General features: G+C 42.5%; 2 protein-coding genes across 10 annotated transcripts in view; one reads left to right on the top strand and one right to left on the bottom strand.

The window, feature by feature from the left end:
• AXDND1 (axonemal dynein light chain domain containing 1) overlaps positions 1-8,855 on the top strand; it is an 89,409-nt gene extending 80,554 nt beyond the window's left edge. For all 8 annotated transcript variants that reach the window (XM_082465236.1, XM_082465241.1, XM_082465237.1 and 5 more), the window contains one exon: positions 1,621-8,855. In XM_082465236.1, the coding sequence (XP_082321362.1) occupies positions 1,621-1,691 (71 nt within the window). In that variant the 3' untranslated portion in view covers positions 1,692-8,855. The remainder of the gene's footprint in view (positions 1-1,620) is intronic.
• On the bottom strand, positions 8,697-25,775 carry NPHS2 (NPHS2 stomatin family member, podocin). 2 transcript variants are annotated; one of them, XM_082465615.1, is made up of 8 exons: positions 25,437-25,775; positions 21,430-21,533; positions 17,874-17,946; positions 16,183-16,265; positions 13,284-13,487; positions 12,218-12,273; positions 10,797-10,875; positions 8,697-9,626 (listed from the first exon to the last, which is right to left on the bottom strand). In XM_082465615.1, the coding sequence occupies exons 1-8, from the start codon at positions 25,708-25,710 to the stop codon at positions 9,348-9,350; spliced, it is 1,152 nt and encodes a 383-aa protein (XP_082321741.1). In that variant the 5' UTR covers positions 25,711-25,775; the 3' UTR covers positions 8,697-9,347. The 2 variants fall into 2 exon arrangements, with proteins under 2 accessions (XP_082321741.1, XP_082321742.1); XM_082465616.1 differs by having other exon boundaries at positions 25,548-25,775.
• Between the last annotated feature and the right edge of the window lie 39 nt (positions 25,776-25,814).

Raw genomic sequence — 25,814 nt, 5'->3', positions numbered from 1 at the left:
CTACTTTCTGTTTTCTCTGTCACCCCTGTCTCTACCTATGCCCCGCCCCCAGCAAAAGCAGTAAATTAGCCAATCCCTCACAGTCTCTGGCCCAGCTATGGTACATCATATCAGTGTTGGAGGAGGAGTGTGAGCCCATTTTCTCCCCTTCTGTTAACTCTGAACTGGTAAAATGTTAATCATTACAGGTGTGAAAATCCTTTAGCTTTAGGTCTGAATATATGTGAAGGAGTTTTCATGAATTAAAAAAAAATTGTATCTTCTCCTATTGTGTAATTTTATCCTGATAATCTGGAAACTAGACTTCTTCCAGATTACAGAAAAGTAAATACTGTATGCAAACCACACAAAAAGTCTATGTGTTAAACTGGAGCGGTTACCTTAACATGGAATGAGTGACTTTAGTTTTGTCCATTTCCATAAAAGTCTTGGGGATTAGTTTAAATCCAGAATTAAAAGGTTTTAATAATTTTAGGTAGAGGATAATGATATACAGTTAGGCCCCAACCTGCAAACAATAACCTACACAAGGTTAGGTTATTGCCACTCTTCCCCCTCCTCCACACCCTCATCAAAGTCATTGCCAGGGGCTTAAAAGTAGAGGATGAGAAACCTTGCAAAGCTTAGGGGAACTGGCGGCTAAGCAAGGCAGTCCCCATGCCGTGTGGTGACCTGAACATTTCTCTGAAAAACCCACAAGTTAGACATTTCTAGAATTAGCAGGCAGCTCCTTTAAAAAATGCAGACACCCCTGGAGCAATCTGACATGCATATAGCATATACTGAGTCATATTTATATGAGTTAGTGCAGGGAGATCACTTCTCTCCTGATGGTTGTGCAGTGAAGGAATGGAAAATCATATGGCAAAGGTAGGAGCCTTGTGAATGCTGAGTAAAGAGAAGATTTGGATAGAGTAGGAAGACATTTATTTTTGTTTTATGTCATTTTTAACAATTAGCAAATCACTGTGTTCTGAGTTATTAATGAAGAAAGGAATCGAGAGGGGAGTTTACAAAGATGAATATGGCTTAGTCTCTGATCAAAGTGAGGCTTATGATTAGGAATGGGGACAAGACAGGGTGTGAACAAGGTGACCGTCAAATGTGGGATGAAGGTGGTAGCAGCCAGTTGGAAGGATTCCAGTTGAGAACCTTGGTGTCATGGAGCAGCCAGGGAGAGCAGGCTTGACAGCAGAAGTCCTCCTGCGCCCATCCCAAGGGTGGGGCTTGTGTAGGGTCTGTGCACGGGAGACTGGAGGGAGGGACCAGGAGATAGAAAAGGGGTACAGTGATGGATTTGGGAGGATTCTGGATACTAGCTCTATTTGAATTTTTTTTCCCACCAAGCTTGGGGTATGTACTGGAAGGAAGAAATATTCTTCTTCTTTCTCTTCTCTCCTTGACCACATACTACTCTTTTCCAGGACCCACTAACTGACTACACTGAAACTTTGAGAAAATGCATTCTCAATTCCAATAACCAATGTAGAGTCAAGTTTTGGGCAAATAGTTTGTAGCTTGGGGCTTACTCATGCAGAACAGAATTTAAAAAATGCTTTGTAAAGTTAAAAGTCCTTAGTAAATATATTGTTACTACAATAATTGTTTTTGTCTTTTCAGAGGTACAGCGCAAGGAGGGTTCTAAATCCAGAACTCGGACTAAAACCACTTACAGGATGAAGTCCAAATAGCAACCATAGGACACTAGGCTTCACCGTGGTTTCTGTCACTGTACCCACCCCAGATATCTCTGCACTTTTGAGCTGACACTGTGGCTTGATTGAAGGGACTCCCTTTGCAACAGCTACCAGAAAAAGCCATGACAGACAACTCAGGGACATCTTCTCTTTAAAAGTCACAGTGATGGCTGTAAAGAATCGGTATATTGGCTTATTTCCAAGATTAAAAATAGGCTGTGCAAAGGTTTTCTAGCCTCTTCAATCGATTTCCCAGCAGAAGTCTATGAAAAGTGTCAGTTTCTGTCAAGAAAATAATGCTTTTTGAGGACTTTGAACTCTGCAGAGAAGAGTGGCAAATAAAAAGCATTATTTTTTCAATTTAAAGAGAGGATCCTGGGCTTCCCTGTTGGCACAGTGGTTAGGAGCCCGCCTGCCCAATGCCGGAGACACGGGTTCGAGGTCTGATCGGGGAAGATCCCACATGCCACGGAGCAACTGGGCCTGTGCGCCACAAGTACTGAGCCTGTGCTCTAGAACCGGCGAGGCACAACTACTGAGCCCGCGTTCCACAATTACTGAAGCCCACGTGCCTAGAGCCCGTGCTCCGCAACGAAGAGAGTAGCCCCCTCTTGCCGCAACTAGAGAAAGCCCATGTGCAGCAACGAAGACCTAATGCAGCCAAAAATAAATAGATAAAATAAATAAACTAAAAAAAAAAGAGAGAGAGGATCCTGATAATGCTCTTAGGTTTCTGTAGCGTTTTCAGATTTCTTATTTCAGGCATTCTTAAGATTTATCTGGTCTTCACAATAACCCTGCAAAGTAGGTGGAGGAGACACTGTTATCCCCATTTCTCAGAATGAAATAGAGGCCCCAAATGGGTATAAGACTCCCCAGGGTCACAGAGCTGATTGGTGCCAGAGCCCCCAGCTTGCTGGGCCTGTGTCTGGATTGTTTGACAATGGCGATGGGCCACCAGGCCATTTGCTCAGATGGCTTCCTTCACAGGGGCTAGTGTTGCTGAAGATTCACCCAGAATCTCCATTTTTAACTTTCATTGCCTCATTTATCTGCTCTGTTCGTGACCCTGGATGCATCTAGGCTTAGAGATGGACTAAGCTGCAAAAATATGTTGCAAATGACAAATGGACGTCTGGGCAGTCGCTCAGCAGGGGCCCCCTCCTACTTCACTGCTCCTGGCTCGCTTGCATTTGCTCTATCTCTCCCTGGCTCCAAACACCTCCGAGATTTCTGCACCTGCTTTGGCTCCGCATATTTGGTGTTCCTTTGGATTTATCTCCTGGAATTGTAGGCCTTTGCCTGCTCCTTAAACCTCAGAAACCCTCTGACTCCAGAGTCCTCAGCCCTATTTAAGCCCAACCACTGGTCAGGCCTGCCTTTGCCCACACATATCAAAGTGTTTGTGAGGTGGGTCTCAAAAGTGTTTGGGGTCAATCTAAGCCTACTGGATGACTTCTTAATTCTGGGGAAAGAAAACATGAAATTCTTCAGACAGTTGACTGGGCTCATGGCCCAACTGAAAGCCACAGCTCAGGCTACTGGCTCATGCTTCCAGTTACCACTTGGCTGGGGCAGAGCCAGCCCTACCCTTTTCACTTTCCTGAAGAGATTCTTGAATGATTCTAGCAAATTTGGGGCTTTTTAGTGGGACTTCAGCCTACTTTTTAAAAAATTAATTTCCTACTTTGTAGGAATGAGTCGTCATTTCCATACAAATCAGCAGCCCCCATCCCTGAACATGAGAGTCTTGCCCCTCAGAATGTGTCCACTCCATCGGGTGGAAGGCTGTCTTAAAGGTCAGAGTTATGCCTGGTGCCACTACGATTAGAATGAGATGTTTGGTACCATAGACCTAGTTGGGGTGGTTTGGTTGTGGGCCACAAAAAGCCATTCTTACAAACCACAAGCGAAAGGATAATTTATTGAAAGCATGTTGGGGAGCTCAGGAGACTGAAGGAAAGTCTTAAAGAACCAGGCTAAGAACAGATAGGATGAGGTAGTTTTAGATTTCAGAAGCAAGAATTGCTTCACCATCTCACCCAGTTGCTACCACCAAATGAACGCCAGTCATTTCTTCCATCCTTACATTATTTTTCAAGTCCCATGAGGAGAAAGGCTACCTCGTAGTCACAGACCACCCCATGGATGTACCAGGGATGGTGAGAAGACTTCAGGGATCTCTTTAGCTTCCTTAAAGGGAAGCAAGGACACCTTGCTCTGCTGTTCCACCAAGACAGAACACAGTATGGGGAAAGGAAATGCCCAGAGAGAATCAGGATGCTGGTAGGAAGGCATAATGAATGTTAGGTGGTTAAAAAAAAAAAAAAATTATGCTACAGAGAAGACCTCTGCACTGCTGCTCCCTGAAAGTTATCATGGGCAGCTCCACTTTCCCAAGTAGCTGATGTGTGGGAAGTTTTAGATAGTCCTTGAGTCCTGCCACACCTTCTCAAGATCACCCTGAGGTGGTCTCCTGAGCAGAGTGGAGAGAGGAGCTCTTGCTACACTTCTCTGTCAGTGGGGCTGCCAGGTGAGGCTGTTGTGCTTGTGTTAAAGGAGACCAGCCACTCTGTGTTCAGATGTCCAGACAGCTGTGCTGACTGGAGGTGCCTCATCACACTCCACTGGGTCCCAGTCCCCAGTCTCAGTGGTGATGTGGTCCACGTCCCTGGGAAGCCGAGGTGGTAGTGTCATAGGAATCCTAGGACTTGGAGCAAGTCCCCAGTCCAGCAGGCCTGGTTCTTCATCACACACCCAGACCAACTCCATGCATGTGGGCACTGTGTGATTCTCTCCCAAGAGTTCTGGTCCTATGCTATGGTCCTACTGACTTGACTGTGGTCAGGTCACTTGTCAGGTGCTTTCTGGCACACATTGACTGGGCTTTCCTCTTGTTCTTGGCCTTTCCTAGCTGGAGATCAGTGACTCTGATATTGCCTGGGGAACCTACATTTTGCATTTCACTTTCAAAGACTGCTGAGAATTCTGCTTGTAGGCCCCAAATCTCTAGAACACTATTTGCCCACTTCTGGAATTTCAAGTAAGTGTGCCACCTACCAGCAAGCATTTTCCCACAGGAAGCAGAGGAGCTGCTCTAAAATTAGGAGTCTTAACTGCTGTAGCCCTGTTGCCTAGGGCCTGCATACCTCCAAAACAGGAGTGCTTGCTATCTGTGCCTGAGGCTGAGGTCCTCTGTAGCCATGTTGATGGGAAGCAGTGTCTAGAATTCATCAGGACTTCTACCTCTGCCTCAGGAGAATGGAGAGTTCATTCCAGCCAGGTCTGCCACAGCCTCAAGACAATCTCCTATTCAGGACTGTTGAGCAAGTCCACCAATCCCCCTGACCTCAAAGATGAGCTCTGCCACGTGCAGCTTTTCAGGAAGCAGGACTTCTTAGATGGTGCATCTGAGAGCAAGACCAGTGAAGGCAGCCTTCCAGACGCTCCCTAGACAATCCCAGTACACAGCAGTGTCATTTGGCCTGGGCAGTGTTCCTGTTGTTCTGGAATGGCTGATGAAAGGGCTCCTGCATGCCTTTCTGGATTGCAGTGGCTCTTGTTTGGAGGGCATCCTCTTGTACTTGCAGGGGTTGGGTTCCATGAGCCCCTGATCTGACAGAGGCATACTTCAGGCTATCTCTAGGCCAGCTGTGAGAAACAATTTTGAAAGTCTGAAGATAAGATTAACAGTTCCCATCATCTGTCTCACCAGGGCAAACTGCTTTTTGGCAGACAAGATATTTCCATCCCAGATGTCCAGCAGATCCTGAAGTTCACAAGGTACAGCTGGTAATCCATTCCCATTTTCCACTCTGGCCACCCAAATAGTCAAACCCAGGTAAGAAAGAAGAGTGTATCTGATTTCTGGCCGGAACTATTGCTCATCGAGAGAAGAAACTCCTCTCTTCTGTCTAGCTTTTGCTTTACTATCATGCTAAAGAGCTCTACACCTTTGAAACAAATGCTTGAAATATTGCGGGGAGGATTCTAATACAGGAGACCTCATATACAACTTCTTAAGCTGGTTCTGTCCAAGAACAACCACCCTGGGGACAGGAGCTCCTAGCCATTGGGGCTACCTTTGAAGCATGGGGACAACAACCTGTATACGAGGCCAGGCTCCCATTTGGATGAGCCCAATTACTGTCATTTAGAGCTACTGGGCTAAAACCAGAAATATAGTAATAGTCATGATTTATTGAGCATTTATCTCATGTAAGCACTGTGCTAAGCACTTCACATGTATTATCGCATTTAGTCACAACAACTCTGTGACGTGGGTTCTACTTTTATCCCCATTTATGTCAGGATAAGTTGCATGTCCAAGGTTAAACGTCTAGTAAGTTACAGAGTCTGGATCAATCTGGTATATCTGACAGCAGAGTCCAAGCTCTCAGTTACAGTGCTACTTTTCCTCTCCAAGCTCAGGAAAAGCTAGAAGCGCAGTTGATGAACCCTCTTTGAAGGGATTTGACTTCTGCATTCTCTACTTATTGCTCAGCTCAAATACTCAGCAATGGCATTGACAGACAAGCCAAAATTCTAGAGGACATCAGAACCTGCACAGTCCTGATAGACTCTGCCAAAGAACATTGTAGCAGCCAGGAGCAATCTAATGAGGAGAAACATACTTACTCTATCATCCAGACATGATCCCCAAGAATATGGAACACAGAGGCATTGGCAGAATGACCTGCTAGGCCTCCCAGATATAGGGGAGTCCAAACTGCAGAGCTCCAGCATTACCCTGATACACTGGTGAGCTGGGGTTGCCCTTGAAGTTCTAAGGAAGGCCTGCTAAGCCCCCTTAGGATGACCCTCTCTGTTTTTTTGAGTTGTATGAGCTGTTTCAATGTTTTGGTTATTAACCCCTTGTTGGTCTCATCATTTGCAGATATTTTCTCCCATTCCATAGGTTGTCTCTTCATTTTGTTGATGGTTTCATTTGCTGTGCAAAAGCTTTTAAATTTGATTAGGTCCCATTTGTTTATTTTTGCTTTTATTTCTTTTGCCTTGGGAGACTGATCTAAGAAAATATTGCTATGATTTATGTCAAATAATTTTTTGCCTATGTTCTCTTCTAGGAGTTTTACTGTGTCATGTCTTACATTTAGGTCTTTAAACCATTTTGAGTTTATGTTTGTATGTAGTGTGAGGGAGTGTTCTAATTTCATTGATTTACATGTAGCTGTCCAGCTTTCCCAACACCGCTTATTGAAGAGACTGTCTCTTCTCCATTGTATATTCTTGCCTCTCTTGTTGAGGGTTAATTGACCATAGGTGCGTGGGTTTATTTCTGGGCTTTCTATCCTATTCCATTGATCTATGCGTCTATTTTTGTGTCAGTACCACAATGTTTTGATTACTGGAGCTTGATAGTATAGCCTGAAGTCTGGGAGGGTTATGCCACCAGCGTTGTTCTTTTTTCTCAGGGTTGCTTTGGCAATTCTGGGTCTTTTGTGGTTCCATGTAAATTTTAGGATTATTTGTTCTAGTTCTGTAAAAAAGGACGACCTCTTTCTGGTGATTTGGAGTCCAACAACCTGCAGTACACCAGCCCTTAAGTCACATGCCTGCGCAATAAATGCAGGTCTAGACCAGAGTCACTGTCAATCCCCAAATGTCCTGGAATATCATTGTCATAGACTTGTTCCACTCTTACAACCATGTTGTTTGGTTGTGGTGTACTCCAATACCAAATTAGAATGTGTTAACCCTTTTATCAGCTTACAGCCTGCAATAGACTGGATGTTTGTGTCCTCCCCCCACCGCACCCCCCAAATTCATATGTTGAAATCCTAACCTTCAGTGTGATGGTATTAGGAGGTAGGTATTAGGAGGTGATGGTATTAGTGTTTGGTAGGTGATTAGGTCATGATGGTGGAGCCCTCGTGAATGGAACTAGTGCCTTTATAAAAGAGACCCCCAAGAACCCTCTTCCCCCTTATGCCATGTGAGGATATAGTGAGAAGACGGCTGGCTATGAACCAGGAAGTGAGCCCTCATAAGATGCCAAATCTGCTGGCATCTTGATCTTATACTTTCCAGGCTCCAGAACTGTAAGAAATAAATTTCTGTGGTTTGTAAACCACCCAGTCTATGGAATTCTGTTATAGCAGCCTGAACTGACTCAGACACTGCCACTCTGTTAACGTTAAAGTAAATTTCCAGCGAAAAACTGTATGTATCCCTAGTATGTATCCTAGATTTGGATTATACTGTTCAGCTTGTCCTCTACTTATCATTTCAAGATCAGTAACCAGTTGGAATACAGCACCTGGGTCTCAAGAGAAGACTTCTGCTGCTAGCACCCTGTGGACAACACTATCAGCTCACCTAACTGGTCTCTGAAGAATTTGCCTTTGACTATTCATTATACCCTTTCACCTAGCACACAGTTTCATAGCAGCTTATCCCCATTATTCTTTCCCATTAAGCCCTCCTACCTTAACAGCTGGGAAGTACCTAAAGATACCATAGATTACTCAAGCAGATCTGGAAGGTGCCTCTGCAAGGTAATGAGCAATTTAAATGTTGACTAGAGACATCAGTGGAGACCAACCAACGGGTGATACCACAGACACTCCTCAGATATATAGGCAAATCTGCCTTTGACAAAAAGAACCTTGCTATAAGGAATTATTAAGGGTCATAAAGGCCATTGTTGCATTATTACCCTGGCATTCACTTATTGTTCTGTTCCTGCCTCTGGTTATGCCTGAACCAGCATGGCCTTACCTCCTCCTTCATTGCTCTTGCCAACATTTGCCAACCTGAACTCAGGAACCATCCATGTGGGGGTGAAAAGTGACCAGCAGCCCTTGATGCCACCTTAACTCCAATAACCAGTACACTGGGATGGGTATGGGCCAACCCTGAAAATACATCAGCCCCATATTTATAGTGATGTTTCTTCAGATTTTAAGCCACATGTACCAGATAAATGTTTTTGTCCTTTTATTTCTCTATTTAAAAAAAGAGTCTCTATAAAAATAATTCCTTTTAAGTTCTTTAATTAGGCGTAAATTTTATATCCCGCCCAAGTACATCTCTTTTTCTTTCATTCACTCAGAAACACAGAAGTGTCACTTGTGTGGTGCAACTCTCAGAGTTAGGTGCAAATAACCTGGGGTGGAGCACACAAGTTTGAGTGTGGTGGAGGAGGGGAATGATTAAGACCTGCCTCTGGGGAGTTCACGGTATAGTTGGAGAGAAGCCTGCATCTCAAGATTACAACAGAGTGTGATAAGCATAATGATAGGGACATGTAGAAAGGGCTGTGGGAGGAACAAAGACCTTGCCAAAGGGGCCAGAGGGCATACGGCGAAAAGGACATTTGAACTACATCTTCAGAAGTCAAAATTTAGCCACATATAGACTCAAAATTCTTTCCAAAGTAGAATGCTGGCTAAAGCTCTTTCCCATAATTACTCTGATTAGATGATCCACCTAAGCATGTTATATGGCTTCTCTGTCATTACATGATTTCACTGTCTTCTCATGTGTGTTGCTGCATTGTGACTTCATACATTCCAAGGGCATTCCACATGGCAACCAAAGGAAAGGAAGTGAGGACAGAGGGCCTTGCTCAGGGCTGTAGCAGTTATATGGCAGCCCTCTTTGCAGTCACATTATCCTTGTTTCTTCCTATAACATGGGAGAGTCTTTCTTTTTAGGGTTCAGTGGCTCAACAGGTTTGGAAGGATTTGGTAAAGGGATGCTTCCTTGAGTTCTATTGCTTGGAGAAGACAGGAAATTTAGCAAGTCAAATGGCAAAGGTAAAACCACTGTGGAAGGTTTCTCTGTGGACAAGGATTGAAGGGTGTGGAGGTACCGAAGCTGAACAGCAGCTGGAGTGCCTGATAGAATCTCGGCTGCCATCCTCAGGGACTCAGACGCAGCCTTCTCCCCTTCCGCAGCGATCATCTAGACAAGGGATGTGAAGAAAAGCAAAGTGATTTTTCTTCTTCACTCCATGAAGGTTTTAATACTACTTAATGTGACTCAACAAACAAGCACTAGTATCTACTGTGTGACAGGTGTTGCTAAGCTCAGGGTAGCAGACTATCTTTTGTTCTTAAGGATCTTGATCTAGGCAGAGAGATTACACTGTTAATTGTAATTTAGGGTAGAATTTTTTTAAGGGCCATGACAAGTATAGAGGAAGTGTTAGGGGAGTTATTATGTCTGGTGGGCCTTGGAAGAGTAGTAGGATTTTGCCATTTAGAGGAAAGGTTGGCCAGCATTCCAGGCAAAGACATGGAATTCTGAAAGAATGACTCCCAACTCAGGTTAGCATTTCAGTAGAGAAAGCATGAAGCTCACCAGCCAAATGTCACCTTAAAGTGGGCAAAGGGCACTGGACTCAGAGATCTAGAAGCAACTCTGCCCAGAGGACTGCCTTCCTCCTCCACCAAAGCTCCAAAGTTATCCACCCTCTTACATAGTTAGGAGTTTTTCTTTACCTACGTTCTGTTCCTTAAGGGAAATCCAACTCCCCTCCAGTCCTCATTTTCTCTTCCCAACACCCTTCCCGCCCACACCTCAATCCTCAGGAGCTGCCGGCAGCCACATCTTCTCCCTGGCACGCCTGAGTAGAGGCTATGAGTAGCACAGCCTTCTCTCAGCTCTGGCGTTGAGGGAATTGGGCCCTGATCATGGTTGTCCCTCCAGAACTTGTGCAGAGCTCGGGATACAGGTCGGGGTGTCATTAACCTAGAGGTGACAGGTGACTGACATTACCCAGGGAAAGATGCCAGTGCTAGAGAAGAGGGATGGAACACGGGGAGATGCCTTTAGGGAGAGAGGGAGAAGGCAAGATTCAAGGAGGAGAAGGTCACTGTTACGAATAGCTTCAGAGAGAGGGAGTAACAGGAAAAGAGACCTTGCACTGGTCAGTTAGGAGGCTGCTAACACACTTGAGGAGAGCAATTTTAATCGAGTGGTGTGGGCACAAGCCAGACTCCCCCCAGCGCCTAGATGAATAGGTGAGGAGCGAAGGGGAAATGTTCTCCATGAGGAGGCCTTCTTTTGGATTCTCTGGTGATCCTCAAAGAGCAGCTGTGCAGGAGGACGGCCCGCTCAGGGCTGGCTCACCCGCACTTTGGCCTGTCTCTGTGCTTCGGCTTCCACCGCCAGCGAGTGCTGCAGGCCGGCTGGCAGCCTCACATCCTTACTGAAAGAGAAAGGCATGGGTAGGTAGGTGTGCAGCACTGCTTTTAGCAGCCGGAGCTTTCATACAGACCTGCCACCTTCTCTGCTGTCATTTCATGACGCACAGTGAACTCTGATTTAGCAGCGTGTGTGGCCCCAGACCTCTGCGCAGACAGTGGGCAGGGAAGAGCAGCTTCAGGGCAGTGCCTCAAATGCTGATTTTTCTTATCACTGATGCTACAGTAGAGTTATGGTTTTCTCTTTACAAGTGAAACAAATTTTGTGTTGATATACTATGAACATTTTCCCACTTAAAGTTTAATCTAAATCCCGGCTGTTAAATTTCAATAATGAAGAACAACCTTGAAGAGCCGTACTATTAATAATGAGGGAAGTCATCTAAGTTTATAAAAGAGAACTGATTTTGAAAAGGGTAGAACTGACCAAATAAGAACAATACTTAATGTATTGCATGAAAGATACAAAATTGTATTTTTCCCCTGATTGTAACTATAAAAAAATACATAGATAGAAAAATTGGCAGTTCCTCAGAAAGTTAAATATGGAGTTACCATATGATCCAGTAATTCCACTCCTAGGTGTATACCCAAGGGAAGTGAAAACATGTTCACACAAAAACTTGCACATGAATGTTCATTGCAGCATGATTCATAATGGTCCCAAGGTGGAAACAACCCAAATGTCCATCAACTGATGAGTAGATAAACAAAATGTGGTATAGCCAGCTGCACAATAGAATAGTATTCGACCATAGAAAGGAATGAAGTACTGATTCATGCTACACCATGGTTGGATGCTGAAAACATTAAGGTAAGTGAAGGAAGCCAGACTCAAAAGGCCACAGATTGTGTGATTATAATATTTATATTAAATTCCTGGAATAGCCAAATCCAGAGAGACAGAGAGTAGATTAGTGGTTGTCAGGGACTAGGGGTTGAGGAGGCAATGAAGAATTCCTGCTTAGTGGATGCAGACTTTCTTTTGGAGATGATAAAAATATTCTGAAATTAGATGGTAGTGGTGGTTGCATCACTCTGTGAATATACTAAAAACCACTGAGTTGTAATTTAAAATGGTTAAAAATGGTGAGTTTTATGTTATGTGAATTTTATCTTTAAAAAATGTTTAAATCCATAGAAATATGAAAGTAATTTGCCCAGATGTTACAGTGGTTATGTTATGGCTATGAGATAATAGATAATTTTTTTTTCTTTCTTCCAAATTTATGCTAATATGGCTACAGTACTCATTCAATGAAAATAATTTTTCAAATAGAAGTTTTTAAATAAAACCAAAATATCTCCCTTTATCATATTGTTCTTCCTGGTTAATTTCCTACCCACATTTCTGTTCTCTCCACTTTGATTCCCCAAATACAGGTCACTGCATCCAAGGCAACCTGTGGAGGGAAGAGTTGAGATGTCAGTAAGAACCTCCGGGTGGGAGGAGGGCACCCCTATGCCCCGATGGCCGTTGCACTGAGAAAGCACATTTCTTCTAAAAGGACATTATGTACTTCCCTGTTTTGTTTTAACATTATAGGGCCTTGCAAAAGTTGTTTAACTTGCACAGTGCCACTCAACAAATATTTGTGGAATTAAAGATGGTGTGGTAGGCTGACTAATGGCTCCTAAAGACATCCATGCCCTAATCCCTGGAACCTGTGAGTGTTACCCCAAAAGAGACTTTGCAGATGCAATTAAGTTCCAGGCTCTTAAAGTGGGGAGTTTATGCTGGATCTTGCTGGTGGGCCCTAAAAGCAACTGCAAGTGTCCTTATAAGAGGGAAGCGGAGGGACATCTGGCTACAAAAGGGGAGAAGGTGGTGTGGTGATGGAAGCAGAGGTTGGAGTGCTGTGCTTTTAAGATGGAGGAAGGGGCCATGATCTGAAGAATGCAGGCGGCCACCTGAAGCTGAAAAAGGCAAGGAAATGAATGGATTGGGTAATTAATCACAGAAGGGTCTGTGACATCTTACCTCTTTTCATCTGAAAGTCTTATTTGAACTTATCATTATTTAACTTTGCTTGTTTCCCCAACTAGACTGTAAGGTCCCAAGATGCATTCCTTATCATCTCTGTATCCCACCAACCCATCCTGTCCAGCCCCACGACCCCTGCCAGCTCCGACTCCCACCACCTTGTGCTATGTGGGCACTTTACAGTGAGTCTAAAGCCACTCTTTGTTTTGAGAACAAAAACTGTGGCAATGACTGACTAATCAGCACAGATCGGTGACTATGATTGGCTCAGGGTCAATTTGGCAACCTCTTAACTGTCAGCTCCTTACAGGACGGTACCTTTAACAGTGAATGCATGGCACATGGAAGATTCAGTAAATGGCCAATGAAGAAAGGAATAAAAGATAAAGGGATATTTCAGCATACTTGGTGTTAAATTCATCTAAGTACCTTTACATCTTGCGCAATGCTCTTCCTCTCTAGAAGAATTTCAGTGAGGGATCGATGTGCTAGGAGACGCTTCATGGTGGTTTGCACAAGGAATTGGACCGCTTTGGACACATGAGCAAGACTGCTTAGGAGAAGAGAGGCATTTTCCATTCGGTAGTAGCAGATGGCATCTATCTCCATTACAAACATGTCTTTGGTTACAACCTAGGCAGAAAAAAAAATTTGGATGACAACACTGATTCTTGGGTTCCTTTCCCACATGAGGATAGAGGAGCTAAATATGTTCAAAGGGTATTTTCTCAGAGTAAGATGATGGTAAGAAGAAAGAGTAGTTGGCTCACCCTTTAATCAAAATGGACGTGTTTTTTTTTTTAATTATGGAGTTTGTATTAAATACACTAAAGAACTCACAATTTAAAGGAATCCTGTTGTAAATCCTTTTGTAAAAAAAAAAATCAGGAATAATTTTCTTACATGAAAACATTCAGTTGATTGTATATCAGGTCATTTTAAACCGATGCCAAAAAAATCTCCTAAAAGAGCAACATGTTCTGGGAAACAAGCACTCAAATGTATTGAGTGTGCATTTAGAGGGCAGTTTGGTGATACATATCAAAAGCCCTAAAAGATGTATGTGCACAACATTTCCATTTTTAGACATTAATCACAAGGATATATTTCAAGGGTTTAGCTGCAAGGATGTGATTCACAGTATTGCTTATTGTAATAAAAAAAGTAGAAATAATATCAACAATAGGGAATTAGTTGAGTAAATTCCAATTACTCAATTAGTTGAGTAAATTAGTTGAGTAAAATCCACACAATGAAATGCTGTGTGTCTGTTTAAAACAAAGAAGTAGAAACATAGGTAATACATGAAAAGATAATAACAATAGATTGTTGAGTGAAAAAAGACATGTTGCAAAATAGTATGTATGGTGTGAAATATATATATATACAAACAAATGCACACACATATATATGTCTGAAACTACAACCACATATATAGAAAAGTCTGAAAGGATACATTCTAAAATATCAACTCTATGGGTGATAGGATTAGGTATAAGTTTTACTCCTTTTTATTTTTTATTATATAAAATAAGCCTTTTAAAAGTATATTATTTTTATTCACATTTCCATTTACCAAAAGAAAGAATGAGAAAGAACCTCAGACTGAAAGTGGGAGACAGTTTAGGAAAGGCTTATAAATCTGAATCAGTAACAGGAAAGTCTAGATGTTATTTCTACATTTAACTTTTAATTGTAAAATACACAAAACATCAAATTCACCATCTTAACCATTTTTAAGTGCACAATTCAGTAGTGTTAAGTACATTCACATTGTTGGGCAACCAGTGTCCAGAACTCTTTACATCTTGCAAAATTGAAACCTGGTGAACAATTCCTCATTCTCTCCTCCCGGCAGTCCCCGCAACCATCATTCACTTTCTGTTGCTCTGAATTTCACTACTCTATGTTCCTCATATAAATGGAATCATACAGTATTTGTCTTTTTGTGACTGGCTTATTTCACTTAGCATACTTTTCTCAAGGTTCAGTCATGTTGTAGTATATGCTGGAATTTCTTTCCTTTTTTTAAAAAATTATTTATTTATTTATTTATTTATTTATGGCTGTGTTGGGTCTTCGTTTCTGTGCAAGGGCTTTCTCTAGTTGTGGCAAGCAGGGGCCACTCTTCATCGCGGTGCACGGGCCTCACACTATCGCAGCCTCTCTTGTTGCGGAGCACAGGCTCCAGACGCGCAGGCTCAGTAATTGTGGCTCAAGGGCCCAGCTGCTCTGCGGCATGTGGGATCTTCCCAGACCAGGGCTCGAACCCGTGTCCCCTGCATTGGCAGGCAGATTCTCAACCACTGTGCCACCAGGGAAGCCCAATTTCTTTCCTTTTTAAGGCTGATTATTATTCCATTGTCGGCATATACATTTTGTTTATCTATTCAGCCATCAATGGGCATGTGGATTGCTTCCACCTTTTGGCCATTGTGAAAAAAAATGATGCTGTGAACACAGGTATACAAACGTCTCTTCAGTACCCTGCTTTCAATTCTTTGGCATCTATACCCAAAAGTAGAATTGGTGGATTATATGGTAATTCTACTTTTAATTTTTTGAGGAACTGTCATACTGTTTTCTACAGTAGCTGCACCATTTTACATTCCCACCTACAGTATACAAGGGTTCCAATTTCTCTACATCTTTGCCAACACTTATTATTTTCTGTTTTTTTCTTAATAAGAGCCATCCTGATAGATGTGAGGTGGTATCTCACTGTGTTTTTGATTTGCATTTCTCTGATGATTAGTGATGTGGAGCATCTTTTCATGTGCTTTTTGGCCGTTTGTATATCTGCTTTGGAGAAATGTCTATTCAAGTCTGTATTGAAAGGTCTATTCAAGTCAAGTATATATACTATCTACCATATATGGAGGGCAATCTGCTTTACTCAAAGTCATCTGATTTAAATATTAATCTTATCTTAAAAAATACCTTAACAGCAACATCTAGATGTATTTGACCAAATACTTGGGTACCATGGCTTAGCCAGGTTGACACATAAAATTAACCATCACAAAGGCCTTTGTCCATTTTTAATTGGATTGTTTGCTTTCTTGTTGTTGAGTTATAAGATTTTATATATTCTGGATATTAACCTCTTATCAGATATAGTATTTGCAGTTTTCTTCCCATTCTGTAAGTTGCCTTTTCATTCTGTTGATTGTGTCCTTTGTTGTAAAGGAGTTTTAAATTTTGATGTAGCCCATATCTCTTTTTATTTTCTACTTTTGAGCAAAAATAGTCATTTTCCTCTAGGCCAGAAGTGGTAGCTCGGCCAGGGAAAATGTAGAAAGAAAGCAAAATCCACCACTTGGCTTACCTCGTGAAAGGGTATCTCCAAGGTTTGGAGGCGAAGGTCAACCTTGTGGTACGTATCCAGGCAGGGCAAAAAGAAGAAAAGGCCTAGAAGAGGGGGCCAGGGAAGTGACAGATGAATGGCTAGCATGGAGGCCGTTTGGGGTTCATTCTTTTGGCGTCAAGTTGCATGTTGCATTGCTTTTCTTAGCCTCCAACTGCACATAGACCATTGGGCCATCCAACCTCCACCCATGGTGTGTTTGTTGTTACTAAGGATACCAAATAATTTGTTGTTCAAGCTGGGACACTTTTGAGGGTGAAAGGAGAGCACTATTATGACTTATACCAGGACAACAGGCATAAACAGGGATTATCCCCAGCAAAATGGGCTGTATGGTCACCTTGGTCATGGTGCTGACCTGTTCAGATATTGGGTTACACATCTGTCTCCTTCACTAGATTTAAACTCTATAACAAGAGCATCTTATGCATTCCTGTTAGCCTTAGTGCCTAACTTAGTGCCTTTTGGGTGCTCTGTAAAACTATTTCTTGAATCCATGTGTGTACGAACTTTAGAGCCAGCAACCTCCATGTGGTATTTCTTAAAATGTGAGCCCCAAAGGAATCAGAATAGCAACATCATGATACCAGCCTTCTGGTTGGCTAGTTAGTCCTCACCCACCCAATATAATGTATAAGGTCAATGTGCAATCAATATTTTAGACTGATTTATTGAGATTTTCTGAGAGACCATTGGACACTGTAGGATTGTACAAGAGCCAAAGCTTTGTTGGAATCAGCAGTACCTCACAGTGCCCATGATCTCTCCAAGGAGCCACCCAGCTACTAGCCCTTCTCAGACCCAATCGAGAAGGATGCCAAAAACTAGAACCAGAACAAGGCAGTCCCTGTTCTGGAACTACAGGGTCTGGTTCTATTTTTGTGTGAACCATTCTGTTGGTTCTGAATCTTCAAACTGATTTGTGTCTCCTAGTCTGGTCTCTATTCTCTATCTGTTTCTGTAGAGCTGGCTTGGAACTTGGACCCTTTCCAATCTATGCACAGTGGGACTTTGCTTCTTCTCATGTCTTCCTGGCTTAGCTCGTCAAACCCCAACTATTAGACTTTTCAGACTAATGATACTTCTGTGCCCCATAATCAGCTTGGACTTCTGGATACAAACTCTGTAAGACTTTAAGGTCCTAGAGACTACAGACCATGTCTAATTCATCCGTCTTCATATCCTTTGTAGTTAAACAATGAAACACGGGAAGTGCTTAATCTATGTTTCTTAAATTTCATGAACTGAAGGCCAATTTGTTACTTGGATGCTGAACTTTGCCTATCTCGCCTGGTTTGTTCTGATTCCCTGGATCCTGAACTAGCTCAGTTTTGCTCTGAGAATTCACAGGACTCAGACCACTTACATGTTCTACTCAAACCAGTGCCTGGTCATAGGTCCTAGCCTACTTGCTACTCCAGCCAGCCTGGCCCTGGCATTCAGTTTTTTGCATCCACTCTCTCTTTTGGTCACTGTGACCTGGTAGTAATGCTCTCTGAAGAATTTCTTAATAACCTGTGTTACAAGTAACAGATTGAAAAATGAAGATATCATGAATCAATTTACTTCATGTAATCTGAGGGCTGTATTACAAATATGCATGGATTGAAGAAATTGGCAAGTCTCTGGGGGGTAAAAAAGGTCATTCTTACCAGGTCCTTTGGCTCTTCCAGGAAGCAGATGTCCCAGTCGGAATATAATTACTCTCTCATACTCCTGTATAACCTAAAGGAAAATTTAATACTTTTGAATCACTCCAAGAAATTAAAATGAAGTCTTCAAAAGACCCTGGTGTGAGAGTGATCCTAGGTATCAGAAATCTTTTGCTTTGAGAACCAAGAAAAAATTTCTGTTAATACTTACCTTTCCAAAATATACACTTAGTAAATGAAGAATTTCAGAAACCAGTGAAAAAGTATAATAATTTTTGAGCCTGGGGACAGAATTTTGATTAGAGAGTCATGGTTATCTAAAAAATAATTGCTTCCACCAAATCAAAGAAGTCACAGCATATTTAATCTTGTATATTGCTGTGATTGATGCATTATGAGCTTTTTTACATGTATCACTCATTAGCTATTTACAGACCTTACGGCGGCCATGCAGGTGCTCAGATCACCTTTCAGGAAGAGCCTGTAGTCAACTATATGTTCTCTGTAGGAGATACACTTTCTATTTAAATATACAAATAGGTTGAAAGTAAAAAGATAGAAAAAAAATACCACATAAAGAGTAACCAAAAGAGAGTAGGAGTGACTATACTGATATCAGACAAAATGAAGTTTAAAATACGCAAAAATGTTACTAGTGATAAAGAGGGACATTGTGTAACGATAAAATGGCCAATGCATTAGGAAATTATAACAATGGTAAACATATATGTACCTAAAAATAGAGTTCCAACATATATAAAACAAAAACCAAAAGAACTGAAGGTAGATATAGATAATTCAATAATAAAAGTTGGAGACTTTACTATCCCACTTTCAATCATGGATAAAACAACTAGACAGAAGGTCAACAAGGAAAGAAAAAACTTGAACAACACTATAAACAGACTAAACCTAACGGATAGCTATGCATAACTCCACCCAACAATAGCAGAATACATATTCTTCTCAAGCACACATGAAACATCTCCAGGATAGACCATATGCTGGGCCATTAAAAAAAACTCAATAAATTTAAAAGGATTGAAACCACACTAAGTATATTCTCTGATTACAATGGAATGAAATTAGAAATCAATAACAGAAGGAAATTTGGGAAATTCATATATATATGGAAGTTAAACCACACACTCTAAAATAACTGATAGGTCAAAGAAGATATCACAAAAGAAATTAAAAAACACTTTGAGGGACTTCTCTGGTGGCACAGTGCTTAAGAATCCACCTGCCAATGCAGGGGACATGGGTTCGAGCCCTGGTCCAGGAAGATCCCACATGCCGTGGAGCAACTAAGCCTGTGTGCCACAACTACTGAGCCTGCACCCTAGAGCCCGCGAGCCACAACTATTGAAACCTGCGTGCCTAGAGCCCATGCTCCACAACAAGAGAAGCCACCACAGTGAGAAGCCTGTGCACCACAACAAAGAGTAGTCCCCGCTCGCCGCAACTACAGAAAGCCCGCATGCAGCAACGAAGACCCAATGCAGCCAAAAATAAATAAAATAAAAAGTAAATAAATTAAAAAATGCTGTGAATTCAGAACACAATGATTAAAAAAAGTTTATTAAAAAAAACAAAACACTTTGAGATGAATGAAAACAAAACCTCAAGATACCAGAACCTATGGGATGCAACTAAAGCAGTGCTTAAAGGAAAATTTATAGCTGTAAATGCCTATAACAAAAGAGAAGAAATATCTCAAAATAATGCCCTAATTTTCTACCTTAATATACTGGAAATAGAAGCACAAACTAAACCCAAAGTAAGCAGGAAGAAGAAAATAAAGATTAGAGTGGAAATAAATGCAATAGAAAATAGAAAAGCATCAGAGAAAATCAACTGAACCAAAAGTTGGTTCTTTGAAAAGATCAACAAAATTGACAAATACTTAGCGAGACTGACCAAGAGAAAAGAGAGGAGATTCAAATTGCTGAAATCAGGAGTCAAAGAGGAATGACAGAGACATCACTACTGTCCTTACAGAAATAAAAAAGATTATAAAAGAAAATACTATGAACAACTATATACCAACAAATTAGATAACGGGTGAAATGGACAAATTCCTACAGAGTCATAAACTATCAAAACTGACTCGAGAAGAAAAAGAAAAATGAAAAACACCCAGAATTAAAAGATTGCATTAGTAGTTTAAAAATTTCCCACGAAGAGAAGTCCAGGACCAGATGGCTTCATTGGTAAATTCTGCCAAACATTTAAAGAGGAATTAATACCAGTTCTTCACAAATTCTCCCAAATAATAGAAGAGGAGGGAAATCTTTCCAACTCATTCTCTGAGACCAGTATTACCCTGATACCAAAACAAGACAGTGATATCACAAGACAAGAAAACTACAGACCAGTATCTCTCATGAATATAAATGCAAAAATCCTCAACAAACAACGAGCAACTTGACTCCAGTAACATATAAAAAGGATTATACATCATAACCAAGTGGGACTTATTCTAGGGATACACAGTTGATTTAACATCCAAAATTCAATGAATGTAATACACCATATTAACAGAATAAAGGGCAAATACCATGGAATCATCTCAATGGGGGAAGAAAAGGCATTTGACAAAATCCAACACCCTTTCACGAAGACGAAGGAGAAGAAGAAGAGGAAGGAGAGCTTGCGTGAGGAGTGAAATTGGCCACAGCCCCAGCAGCATCTGTAGCGTTCCAGCCAAGGACATGCTCTTCCCTGACAGCTCCGGCCAATGACTAAGAATGGCAGCGATACAAGGGCTTGGCCATTTCTGCCCATTGTGAGACTCATCTATGAGGCAAACTTTGCTCTGGAGTTCCCTTTAAGTCTGGCCAAGATTTTCTTGGAGTTTTCCCACAGTCTGAGGCACTCTCTGTCCAATCCTTCCTTCCCCTTCTCATATCACAGGTGTCAGATCTGCATTATCCTCTGAAGGTTTTCCCTGCCTACTCTTATTCTCTCTCCCCTTAATCTTTCACAGACAATGCCACACCATAAATCCCTTGCACTTCTAATACCATCTTGCTATGTGCTTCCCAAACTGACACAGGTCTTCATTTACTTCAGGGACAGCCATGTGTAACCACCTGTGGGCCCAAGATAATTATCATTTGTGGTCTATAGAAGCTGCCTGAGAAGTTTCCTGGAGGTGTCAGGAGTAGGCATCATGACCTCTTCTGGGCTGGTCTTTGTGTTATAGAGTGTAGATGAACTAGACATAGCTCCTGTCCTGAAGGGGCTCTCAGTCTAATGGCAGAGATTGTGTATCCACAAATATTATACATGTGGTAATTGCTAGAACTGATGTGAAAGTAGGATGACACGAGAGCACAAGGAAGGGAATGACAGTCTGGAGGAGTCAAGGAAGGCTTCACAGTTATCTCTGAGCAGGTATAAAGGAGTAAGAGCTCTCCTGGAAGGTGAGTGGGAGTGAGCGCATTCCATGCAGAGCAGACAGCACGTACCAAAACACAGAAATGAGAGCGGACATGGTGTGGTCAGTGAGAGACACCAGGAAATTACTTATTGGGTCCTCATGGAATCTCACCTTTATGCAGAACCAGATAGAAAAAGGGAAGGTCACAATGATGAAGAGCAGGGATGTGAGGACAAGAAGCCACTCACAAGCCCCTAAACTGGAAGACTTGGTACCTTAAAAAAAAAAAAAAAGCAAAAGAATAATTATATTGGAACTTCACCATATTCACTGACTAGCACCTCTAGTCCAGTCCTTGGTATTAGGGTCAGAGCAGTTTGCAGACTTTGCTGGAAATAGTAGAACGAGCTGGATATCAGCGTGGTCAGTTCCCAGAGCCTGGGGCACGGTCTGTGTGAAGGGCTTCGTGGGCAGAAGGAAGGCGGAGCGGGCTCCTGGAAAGGCAGTGGAGGGTACACTGGAACAAGCACAGAATCTGGGCAGAAGGTCTGGGTTCTGGTTCTGGCTCCACCATTTTCTGTCCAAATGACCTTAAGCAAGGTACACAACCTCTCAGTTTCCTCACCTATTCAAGGAAATGCTATTGCATAACTATTTCATGATAACTATCTCATGGAATAGCTCATATCTCTGGCATAAGAATGAAATGACATATAAACATAAAAGCACCGAACTGTGTTTTTTTACATGTCTGGTGTTGTCATTTAAAACTCGTGTTTACCTAGCGGTAACTGCTACAAAAGTACTTTTTCTATCTGAGCCCCTCTTAAATTGGTACCTTAAAAATACATGATCAATGAAATTGCTGCAAAATAGATTTATGTTCCAAAGGCTCTTAGCATTACAAAGGTTCCATTTAAGTCTTTATTTTTCAGTGTGAAAAGCAGATTGCTGTCAACTTTGTTAGACACGATTGGCTTTACTTTTGAGCTACCCATTTCCAACTAGAGGACAGAAGCTGTGCTCCTCTTATATGCATGTGCCAAAAAGGCATACACACACACACACACACACACACACACACACACACAGCCATACTTAGATGATATTTCCTTAGTATCCTCTAGAAGTATAATTTTGAGAAAAAAAACAGGACCCTTTGTCCCTCTCTGCATAGTTTCTTCTATTTGAAGTGGTTCAAACCACGTGTGTCCAGAGGTTCATCTTCCCTGAAATTACAGCTCCATCTACCACTTGCCCCAATGTCTGAAATTCCTCCATGAGAGCCCCTTCTTTGGCCTCAGGTGTGGATCTTTAGACAGTCTTTGAAAATCACCTATATGGGGTAATATTAGCCCATTTGTGCCTATAAAAAAGTGGTAAGGAACTGGAGTACAGGCCATCCAGGTTGCTTCGATGATAAATGAAATGGTATCAGGGAAAATTCAGTCTCAAGAACATAAGCTTCTTGGGACCTTGTCTTGTTTAAACCATGTCCCAGGACTGGAATAGTGCCTGACACATACAGGTGCTCAATAAATACTTGTTGAATGTAGGAAGGAAGGAGAAGTGGATAGTGAAAATGATTTAAATGTAATGGTTATAGAAATCTCAAGAATTTTAATCCACAGGTACTAGAAAACTGGCCAAAGGGATACTATTTGTCAGTTTAAAAATCTTATAGAGGAATAGAAGGTGACTAAAGATTAGAAATGGTGAAAAGTCTATTTTTAAGGGATGGGAAGGAAATGGATAACTAATTAGTAGGCCTGAAAATTTGATTTCCGTGCTTGCAAAATAACTGGAAAGGTCATCACCAAATTGACGTGCAGATTACTTGAAGAGGGCAGATATACAAGCTGCACCAGCACAAAACCAAACTCGGTGCTAAATGCCAACGTATGGCAGTTCCCAAATGGTGTCCCACGGAACACTAATCCTCCTGGGTGCTCCACAAAGCAAGTGTTCCTGGAGCAAACAAGTTTAGGAAATATTGTGTACTGTATCCCACTCCTGGAGCTTCCCAACAGTCACTGGCATATTGAAGCTAGGCGAATCCCTGCAGCAAAGAAGCATTCTTAGCTTTGCTTAACCTAGTATTTCCCAAACATTTGACCAGGCGATGTCTTCTCCAAGCAAATTCATGTTCTATGGAATTTATTTCTCATGCAACCTACTCTGGGAGATGCAGTTTTGGGAAAGGTGGCTCTATCAACATCGTATTAGTTTTTGCAATATTCTTCCCTAAGAGCAATAACAGTGTTATTGCCATGTTTACTAGTTTATAAATATATTTCATTTGCCAGTGGTAACCATGGTAAGTAAAAATAAATAAATGCACATACCGACAAAATTTATATTTTATAAGTGAAGAAAGTCCTCAAAATTCCTTCATACCATAGTTAGGGATGTGAACAGAAAACTAATATGTATACCCAAATCTAACTTGAAGCTTTACTCACAAAATATTATTCTCTTAGAATGAGTTCCTTGAATATCCAATTTGTTTAGTGTAAGTGAATAGTGAAACACTACATGTTAAAGCAGGAAGCGCCTTTAGATATGACAGTCTGAGAACCCTCAGCATTTCAGTAAAGTGAAGCTTCTCTTAGTTTCTCCCAAATCTTAGGTAGCCTGGCTGTGGGAGTGTGGTACTAGTGAGGAGGAGAGGCGGTGTTGATGTGTCTGCTCCCCTTTCCTCTGGGAGCCACAGAAACCTCCCAGACAAGGGCTCAGCAAGGGTGTCTCATCCTTAATGGGCTCATCCATTGCTTGGGGGGGCCTGAGGCTCTAGTCACTTTATAGCTGAACAGACTGAGTGAGGCCCACAAGGTGAAGCTACTAGCCCAAGGCCACAGCTAGTTGGTGGCAGTGCTGGAACCATGACCAGAAATCAGGGACAGCACCCTGCAAGGATGGGCTTTTCAATAAGACTGTTTTATTCTGGAATGCTGGCTTCTCCACTTCCCACCTGTAGATCTTGGGCAAGTTACTTAATTTCTCAGCATTTTTTCTCATCTATGCCACGGGAATGATAATACTCAGTAAAACACCTAGCGTGTGCCTGGCACATAGTAGGAGCTCCAAAAATGGGGCTCCCTTCCTTCCCTACCCCACCGATGTGGTCTGAAGCACAATACTTACAGACCTCTAACCTCAGCACTACTGTAGCAGTGAATCCAATAACCCTTTAATGACCAGAAGTTTCTGACCCGTGAAAGGGCATCAGTTAGGCAAAACAACATTAACATGGTCAACATAAACTACATCTCAATTGCTGGAATCTTTCTCAAGTCATAGCTTTCAGTGCTACAGCATATAGGGCAGTGCTGATAGCCAGGAAATGTTAAAATTTCATAGCAGAAAGTAGTATAACACACTATTCCTTATTTACTTTCCTTTAAACCTCCCTCAACCTGAAATTAAGGTGTAATGAGTTTTTTCTTCCATTCATTATAGAAAGGATTGGAAGCAGATAAATTTGTTCCTAAGAGTTGCTTCACCTGCAGAAGCCAAAGAGACACCTTTCCCTGTGATTCCCTCCCTTTGGTCTAACTTGCCTCTTTTAGCTTTCAAGGATGTTTTCTTTCTTTCCCTCCAGGCTTTGCGCAAGATAAGTGCTTTGAGTGTCTTATCTCATTTTATCCTCACAATTACCCTCTGAGGTGGGTACTATTGCTGTCCCCATTTGATACATGGTTAAGTCCCTGACTATGATCAAATAGTTAGCTGAGATTCAAACTGAGATCTAGCTTTTCTCTACTTGGCTCTGCTGCCTCTACTTTTTAGAAAGTATGATCACTGCAAAGTGTAAAATACTTTTAGCTAAGTCTGATGAGGAGAGAAGAATAAGCTACATAGTTGCCCTGAACCATGTTGATTGGTCCCCAACCTGGATCACACTCTCTCCCACCTCCCGTCCATGGCTGACCCCTGAGAACAGCGGTATTTAGCTGATGTTATTTGTATTTCTTCTGATGCATTTTGGTCTCCACCACTGAGGGGTCGGTGGGTCCTATCTCGCGTCTTTCATTTCCTGGGAAGCTGAGCAGGTCCAGCAGGCTGCTCTGGCCTCGGAAGCTCTCAGTGCGGTGCCTCATTGCACCTTAATTGACATCCCTTGGGGACCAGTTGGAAAGGCCGCACCCCCTCCCGGGGCCTCAACCTGACCGCTGTACCTTCCTCGGGCCGCTCGCTCTCCAGCAGCGCCACCACCTCGGTGCCCTCCTCGCCAGAGCCCCGGACCTCATCCACGTCCACCACGGTGGCTGCAGGCGCTCGGGGCTCACCCGGGCTCCCTGCCCGCCCGAGGGCCGGCTGCTCCGGCCCGGCGTCCCGGCGCCCGCGGCCTCTGCCGCCCCTCTCGGCCTTCGCCTTCTTGTTCTCTTTGTGGGCGGACCCGCTGCCTCTCCCGTGGGCCTCTCTGGAGGAGCTCCGAGCCCTTTTCTCCATCCTCAGAGCGACCGAATCCAGGAGCGCGGTTCCTGCAAAGTCGCTGGCAGGGATGCGGGCGCGCGTCCCGGGGGGACTATAATGACCTTGGGCGGGGGCGGGAC

This window comes from Balaenoptera physalus (assembly GCF_965194825.1).
Source record: "Balaenoptera physalus genome assembly, chromosome: 1".
Taxonomy (NCBI): domain Eukaryota; kingdom Metazoa; phylum Chordata; class Mammalia; order Artiodactyla; family Balaenopteridae; genus Balaenoptera; species Balaenoptera physalus.
Note: the sequence above shows the minus strand (reverse complement) of the source record. Positions and strands in the feature narration are given on the sequence as shown.